The sequence below is a fragment of the Anneissia japonica genome, unplaced genomic scaffold, assembly GCF_011630105.1.
Source record: "Anneissia japonica isolate Jap-2015-1 unplaced genomic scaffold, ASM1163010v1 scaffold2994_len2133135_cov197, whole genome shotgun sequence".
Taxonomy (NCBI): domain Eukaryota; kingdom Metazoa; phylum Echinodermata; class Crinoidea; order Comatulida; family Comatulidae; genus Anneissia; species Anneissia japonica.
The window spans coordinates 977,224-985,863 of record NW_022728550.1 but is presented as its reverse complement, the minus strand read 5'-3'; the positions used below and the strand labels follow the sequence as shown (position 1 = coordinate 985,863).

Sequence of the window (8,640 nt, the reverse complement as noted above, 5' to 3'; positions counted from 1 at the left end):
GACTAGTGTTGTCCGAAAGCTCTGGTTCTATTTCTGGCTGTTTACTTACGTTTACTTTTTAGCTGTTGCTTATCATTTTTGTATCTCTACTGAGATCCAGCCATTGTTTCCCACAGCATTGTTGTTTTCCAGTATTTTGCCTTTTTATCTATATATATATATATATATATAGCCTGGCATCATACCTCTAGACCACCGAGCTTGCGCCTGATGGCCAGGGTTGAATTCGAGTCCTAAGCAGCGGGTACGGCAGTGTTGATAGTAATTGTTATTGTCGTGATGGAATAATAGACAATAACTCGATTTGCGTCAGGAGAAACGTGTATAGGTGTAATTTTGTCCTACCTGACGTGGAAATGTACGGTACCGAATACTCAGTACATTTGAAAACAACTGCGAAAAAAAATCGCAAGTTGTTCTTGCGATTTATATAATTTTTATAATTTTTATATAAAATTTTATTTCATGTTTTTATTGTATTCAAATATTTTATAGAAATGAGTGCGTTATTATCCTAAGATACGCTTTAACAAAAAGAATGTAAGCTTAATAAAATAAAAGTGTGTAAGAACATAAAAACGAAAACCCAGAAAAATGGAGAAATATCAAATTGTCTTGATTATATGGAGATGTATAAAGGTGGTGGTGGTTACGCCACGAAAGAGAAAAAAAAATGAATAAATATATATATATTATCCATTAAATTGCACTACTTACATTCTTTGTCAATTTCATAGAGTTTCATCGAGCATGTGCTAAAGTCATCAATTTTACCATCCGGTGCTCTATAAATCACACCGATTATAATATTTTTTCCTATATGAGTTATATCTTCAACAAAAATTGATTCACAAAACTGATTGTTGATGGTTAAGTCAGTACGCAATATAACTTTAATGATTTTCTGATAAAGATACGAAGTCCACCTCCTATTCAATCAACGCTGTCACTTTTACTGTCATACAATGTACTAGCACACACTCTGGCTGTCATTTTGGGGATTTCGTTTATTTTAATTATGTTTCGGTTTCGGAAAAGGCCTGACAACAGATAAGTAGGCCTAGGAGATATTATTATTATTTATCAACGGTTCACCTCTTAAGGACTCAAAAAGTAAAGGGATATAACAAGAGGGGTATAAAAAGTCGAATGATAGGAAATATCCATCGCCGCAGTTTAAGACTACCTTCTTCACCCGTACACAAAATTTGTTTTGATTATAAATTAACCCCCTCGTTATGCTCAGGGGCCTGATTGTGTTTAGTGTTTTATACTGTCTCTATTGTCTTTTTTCATCCGGCCCCCACTTACCATCTTACTTTTAGCTGCCTTACTTTTGGCCATACTCTGTGTTTTATTACGGCTTTCGACAACCTTACGTTGTTGCCCAACTACATCGTGCGTAGAATTAACAGACAAACACTTTCGTCCAGATTGTTGTTTGGCTGAGAAGAATTAAATGAAACACGATACAGATATTTGAGGGTTTATTATTTTCATCACGTTTCTAATCGAAAAGAAAAGATTTAGTAAGTATTAACTTATAATGCATGATGCATTTTTAAATGTAAAACATCTTACTTAAAACTATGTAAAACATCTTACTTTTATATGCCTCACATTTCGAAAGCTGTGCAGTCTTGGGTTGTGTCCATACTCCCGTGTGCCCAACTACATCATGCGTAGAATTAACAGACAAACACTTTCGTCCAGATTGCTGTTTGGCTGAGAAGAATTAAATGAAACACGATACAGATATTTGAGGGTTTATTATTTTCATCACGTTTCTAATCGAAAAGAAAAGATTTAGTAAGTATTAACTTATATGCATGATGCATTTTTAAATGTAAAACATCTTACTTAAAACAATGTAAAACATCTTACTTTTATATGCCTCACATTTCGAAAGCTGTGCAGTCTTGGGTTGTGTCCATACTCCCGCGTTCGTGGATTTTATGGACGCTCCTCTTGCTTTAGATTGTGGTTTAGCTGAGAAATAAATTAAAAACGATATATTATTTTGTTAGATTACTAATAATTTAGGACTCTTGCTACTGCTGCTGCACTACTACGGCTGCTTCCACTACTGCTGCTGCTGCTACTGATACTACTACTACTACTACTACTACTACTACTACTACTACTACTACTACTATTATTACTACTACTACAGTACTACTACTACTACTACTACACTACTACTACTACTACTACTACTACTACTACTGGACTTGGCCTGTTGCTGCTACTCTGCTACTACTGTTTTTTTCCCCAACAATCTTGCTGTAATCAATTTTTCTTTTACCGAAATGAGTTTCCAAACCTTCTGAATTCCTTTCCCGATTTTAAAAATAATAATATCAACAATATGTTACATCTTACGTTTATCTGCCTCGACTTTTGAAATCTGTGCTTTGTTACAGGTTTTCACGGTATTGCATTGTGTCCCTACTCCCTCGTTTGTAGACTTTATGGACGCACCTCTAGCTTGAGATTGTGGTTTCGCTGAGGAAAAATAAATGAAAAAAGATATATTCGTTACGTTTCTTATAATGCTGCTGCCGCTGCTACTACACTACCAATCTCATTTCCCTTTGGAAGATTTGGTTTTTTTTTTTTTTTTCATTTTTCAATGCTTTAATCAAGTTTTCTTTTACTGAAGTGAGTTTCCAAACCTTCCGTATTCTTTTACTTATTTATTAAATAATTACAAATATCTTCGTTTTTCTGCCTCACCTTTCAAAATCTGTGGTTTGCTACGGATTTCGACGGTCTTGGGTTGTGTCCAAAATCCATCGTTCGTAGACTTTATGGACGCACGTCTGGCTTCTGATTGCCGATTGGCTAAACATTAAACAAAAAGGTCAGCTGATGTTCTGGGCTCTCTTTTGCCGATATAATACGTTTATGCCTAAATTCCTTTTCATACCATACCGGCTACCTGGAATACTCAGCAAATTGGCCAATTGAAATACATGACTACATTTTAAATCCATCTGCAGCAGCAGCACTAATAATGAATAGAATCGCAACGACTATCTTGTCTTTTAGAATGTTTGACTTCAGATTATTTATGCGACACACGGCATTTAACTCCAACTAGATTGAAATGCTAATGATTACTAGGGACAACGTATATTTCATTAATTTGTGTTATAAATATATAGTAAATTTGTGTGCAGGTGCAATTATAAATAAACTCAATGAATATTGAATTTTGAATCTAGGATATATTATATAATCGAGAGAATACCATGTTGTCATAACAACCAAACGCCAACTTAGTACTTACTTGCTAGAGGGGGCGAAGTTACGGCCACTTTACGAGTCTTGCCTGTTCTTCTACTTCTACTTTTCTTCTAAATTAATGTCAACAGTTTTGTTTGTCGTATAAGATATGAATAGTAGAGGCATATTAATTTTTATACAGTACATTTATAAAAGTACTATAAATTTGATTATTCACTTTCTAGTAACCTTGTTTTCCTTCCAAACATCGGGAATAATAGTGCACTATATAACAACTTAATACATTATTAATTTCCTTTCTATATTTATACTATTTTGACGGGCTTAAAATATAAAGAATAACATTGGAGACTTGTGTACCTTAGCAGTTTTTGTTGGGTTTGATCTAGCATATTCTAGCTGATTTCTTGGTATCCAATTATCTTCTTCCGTTGTGGCTTCATTGGTGGGGTATACATAGTTTACCAACTGCCTAATCATTTCCTGAAACATCTTATCTGCTCAAAACTATCCAAAACCAATTTGCATTAGATATTATTATAGTAGCCTACGTCACAAAAGTCTACTGTCTAATAACTGGATTCAGCGTTTTATTATTTTTTACAGGGTAAAATAAAGACAGTCACTGTTATTCATTGTATTATGTATTCGTGTGTTCCTTGCACTTTATTCATTGGGAAATAAGAAATTCAATCCATCTATTTCGGCACCGATTAGAAAGTAAATTTTGATCAATCTATCATTTTCACCAATAGACGTATACATTTCTCTTACTAACAAGAATTGAAATTGGCCTAACTAGATACTCCACTGTCTAGTAGGGTGCCATATTTTCAAAATTTGTTAAGATTTCCCCATGATCTTTTTATAATGGCTGGACGCGAAATTTTTTTTCCTGGACGTTTGAGGCAGTGGAGATTGGTGGAGCTATAGATTTAAAATATCACCTTCCTGATTCGGCAATAAATCATGAGTATTTATTGAATTCTTATTGTCAGAGCGGTTTCTATACCGTAAGTGCTGATGACATGCGATAGCGACATGGCGAAGATGAAGAGTGTTGAACACCACAGACTTAGCTCTCCATTTATTATAATTCTGAAATACATAGGCCTATTTTTGAAATGAATAATGATTAGGCTATATTTACAAAACAATACCGTACCGTATACAGTTAGGTCTAGGCCGTATTTTTTAGGAATGTATCTCAGTCACGCATACCAAAATATAAATACTTATAAGTTGGAGGCCTACGAAATGTATTTAGGCCTACTTGACGTATGCAGTAAAGTACAGTATTAAATAAGCACAGTAAATATAGATCTAATAATTATCATGGCAATAATTAAATAATACCAATAGTGACGATAATGATGATGATAATGACCAATATTATCAGTATGAACATTGCTAATATAAGGTATACAAATGGGACTTGTTTTTTAAGGCATCAACAAAACTTTAAAAATTCAAACAATGTGTGATAAAATTAATTATAATGTTACTATGTTACTTACTGTGGTCTTTTTTTTACAGTACTGTGTGTTTCTTCATGATTTCTGCGGGTACTGCTGTACTTTTATTAGTAGTGTTACTGTATTATATTCTTATTTTGGTGTGTAGGTTTATATACTCCGATGGAATTTTGCGTCAGGATAAACGATACGAAAAGATGTTTGCCCTACCTGACGTGGTACCGTATAGTATTGAATGCTCAGTACATTCCCAAATGAAGTTGCGAAAGAAAAACCCCCAAATCACTTGCGCGATTGTTTTTGCAAGTATTTAAGAATGTACTGAGCATTCAGTACATATACAGCGTCAGGTAGGACAAACGTCATTTCTTAGGTTTATATACTTTTAAACAAATAAACAACCCTTATTCACAACTGGTTGCAGCCTATTTGTTCACTTATTGATAGAAAAAATTAAAAATTCCATATCATTCCAGAAATCCCAAGGTTTAATGAAAATTTAACAAAAAATCCCAAGATCTCAAGGTGCCATTAAAAATCCCAAGTTCTTGGGATAAATCCCAAGCAGTGGTCACGGTGGCAGGGAACTAATATTCATTGCATCAAGGAGGCGTTACGTTGAATCTATAGCGCCACCAATCCCACTGCCTCAAACGTCCAGGGGAAAAAACTAAAAGAAACTAATAGTTAAACAAAACAATTATACAATAACAGTATAGTACTGTATTGTGTATTGGTGTTAAAGCAATACCCACTAAATGCACAATATCGTTTCGCAGGACTTCGCTCGCTGTAGCTTTTTCACGTCGCGCTGAGCGAAGGTTGGGCTACAGTGATCGGTGGGATTCACTGTGTGTGGGGTGGTGATGCTTGATGTAATACCTCAGTGGTTTATGCTGTAATAAATGCTGTAATAAAATTAAAATACAGTAAACAAAACAAATAAATGGGGCCTAGCATAGGCTATATATTACATACTACATCTAGCTTGGGTCTGCTCTCTCTCCCTAGCGCCTACACTATGTCAACAGAGTATTCAGTACACTCTTTGAAGGCCGAAGCAATCTAAACTTACTATTTTCTTATATGATATGTATTAATTTTTGAAAAATGTATTATATTACAGTAGTCTAATTACATTATTTTTTGGGAAAAAAAAAGTTAATAATTAGTCTAAATCGTAACACCTCTGCGAGGGCCAATGTTCCTATGCAAATAACGGGACACGTACACCAGGATTTTGATTAAGTTATAATAAATTTATATCACTAATAAATAAAACCTTGAAATATAATATTTTTGTCGATGATAAACCTGCTAATATTAACAAGGCAAGGAAACAAACAAACGTTGAGTGTAGAGGCCTAGGCCTATTGTTACAGCTAGGCTTACTGTAAAATCGGCAGATGAGGCGAACCTACGCACTACCGTATGTCATTTCTATATACAGCACTAATGTGCCATGCGCGAACTATCGTATCAAGGACACTCAATAGGCCTAATTTTACCCAGAAAGGTTACTGACACTGCATATTATATTTAATAAGACTGAGCAAAAGTTTCTCAAACAACTTCTCTAATCCAAACATATTTTAATATTTTTTTAAAATCAATAACGAAAATTGATCATGTGATATAATTTTAAAATTACCCTATGTTATGGGTAATAATGAAACAATTTGAGAAACATGGTTTATATACACTATATACACTGTTTAAATAAATAACACAATGACGACACAAACATTTACTTATAAATGTTTATTAGTATTTTTTTGATTCGTCAATGCTGTGTTTATAATCCTTTAACATACTAAGTTTATTGGAAATTCAATTTGAGAATACGTAAATTCTCTATTCATTGAGAAAATAACAGTAGAAGTACACGTCCCTATGGTTACGTTAACTCCCTATTCATTGAGAAAATAACAGAAGAACACGTCCCCATGGTTACATTAACTCCCTATTCATTGAGAATATCAGTAAAAAGTTCACTTCCCCATGGTTACGTTCCGCGCTGTTAATCAGGTCTGTAGCAGCCTTCCACTGGATTGAAGGCCAAAGCATGCACCATTTTGTACAACCACAACCAAAAAGCAAACATGGAATGGAAACCATGGCAGTAAATAATCTTATGGTAGCCTAGTTTACCGAACAAGCCAATCGGCTTTTCTCGGCAGTAGCGCGTTTACGCTCCTGAATCGGAATAGGCGGCGTACAAAGAATTAAACTAATTAGGTGACTGACCATGTGTCTGATTCACATAATGGAGTATCGTGCCAACTTGGTGGGAACCTACTTGCGGAACATTTCTTACTCAAGTGTTACTAGGCAACTTTACAGTACTGGGAAATTTAGTATTGTTGCCTATTTCGTGATGGATCGGGCGGATTAATTTTATTTTCTTAATCGTTAAGTGTTTCACTCGGTCGGAACTGAGCCAACAATGGTTTCACTCTACCGTAATGTACACACGTTAGTCTATTATCCGATAGAAGTGCAAAAGGATTACTGTATCCATTCAGGTATCAAGTTTGTTTTATGTTTTTTTTTTCAAACCACAACACAGTTCTATTCTGTCTGCTGTAGAACCTTATCCAAACTGCAGTAGTATAAAATTGAGGTTTTTGGAGTGCAGATAAAGTTTTATATCCATAACAGCCAGGAAATTATGTGTCCGATCCATCACATTTAAGACCATTAGTTTGGACAACGAGAGTACACAACATTCCATAAATGTTTTCCTCTTATCATACAGTTTACTAGTCTTTTCAAGAGTAGGGGGTATTGTCTCTCATTAGTATGGCTTTAATATTTGTCAAAATAGAAAACTATGAAATAGGGCACAACAAAAGATCCAGATTAGCTTGGGTACGGACGCACAAAACAAACAGATGTCTGGAAAGTCACGTTTGCCTGTTTACCAAAAAACTGCGTAACATACTAGTAACGTACGTACATACTACTAATACACACGACCAGGATTTTAAAAGTTCCTTATGCTTTCAAGCTTAGGAACCTAAAAATCAGTCCTCATAGAATTCTAGAGAATCCTTATGGTAAGCTGGACATCTGTGACTTTCGGGTGAAATTTTTAACTCTGAACTTTAGGGTCTATCCGTTATTCATTCATTAACAAAAAATAAAGGATCGTCGGGCATTAACACGACACGGGCGATACAGACCCGATACTGTATACAAGTAGTTCAAATTAAAAAAAAGAAACGACCAAAGTAACTTACAATATAGAGAACAAAGACATGGAGAGTTTCAAACTGCAACTTCTTTTCTGAGTGCTCCCATCGTCATGAGTCTGGCCTTCCTGGCACCCAGTCTTCACATATTGTCATATATACTGTGTAATAATCACTATTTGATGTTACGAAATATATACTGTATTCGTTATTAAATTTGAATTGATACTGATGTATTTTTATTCCAGTGCAACTCCAAGTAGGCCTTTATGGGATGCCATAAGCAGCAAAAGTCCATGTTAAAATCAAAATGTAATTGCAAAATTCAGTGTCTAATTTATCAAAACGTAGGCCTAGGCGTAAATTTCTCAAAATGTAGATCTGGTTTCCCAAAACGTAGCTCAGATTTTCCAAATGTAGTTCTATTTTTTTTTAATGTAATCGTAGGACTGACATGATCAAACGCCGTCTCCAAATTATGTGTGAAAACGTAAATCAAAAACTAGCCAATTATAACTGATTTCATTACATTTTGCAACAAGGACATGCGAAATGTAAATCAAAATTAGTCAGCCAAGCATGACTGACGCCTGTTCCATTAATGATGGGGAATCAATTTTCGCTGCAGTCTAATGCCGTGAAACAACGCTTCCCAGTGTGTCTTTAATGAGTACCGCGATTACGAGCCCTATGCTAGGCATAGGCCTACAGAACATACAGAA

The 8,640-nt window shown here is 34.8% G+C and overlaps 1 protein-coding gene across 3 annotated transcripts in view; it reads right to left on the bottom strand.

The window, feature by feature from the left end:
- The window catches only part of LOC117114320 (helicase with zinc finger domain 2-like), a 43,334-nt gene extending 35,026 nt beyond the window's left edge, over positions 1–8,308 (bottom strand). For 2 of the 3 annotated variants that reach the window (XM_033257960.1, XM_033257962.1), the window contains exons 1-8: positions 7,967–8,308; positions 3,610–3,756; positions 3,293–3,359; positions 2,737–2,844; positions 2,383–2,505; positions 1,885–1,989; positions 1,606–1,725; positions 1,312–1,445 (exon numbers count right to left, since the gene is read on the bottom strand). In XM_033257960.1, the coding sequence (XP_033113851.1) occupies positions 1,312–1,445; positions 1,606–1,725; positions 1,885–1,989; positions 2,383–2,505; positions 2,737–2,844; positions 3,293–3,359; positions 3,610–3,741 (789 nt within the window). In that variant the 5' untranslated portion in view covers positions 3,742–3,756; positions 7,967–8,308. The remainder of the gene's footprint in view (positions 1–1,311; positions 1,446–1,605; positions 1,726–1,884; positions 1,990–2,382; positions 2,506–2,736; positions 2,845–3,292; positions 3,360–3,609; positions 3,757–7,966) is intronic. The other variant, XM_033257961.1, reaches the window with a different exon arrangement.
- Between the last annotated feature and the right edge of the window lie 332 nt (positions 8,309–8,640).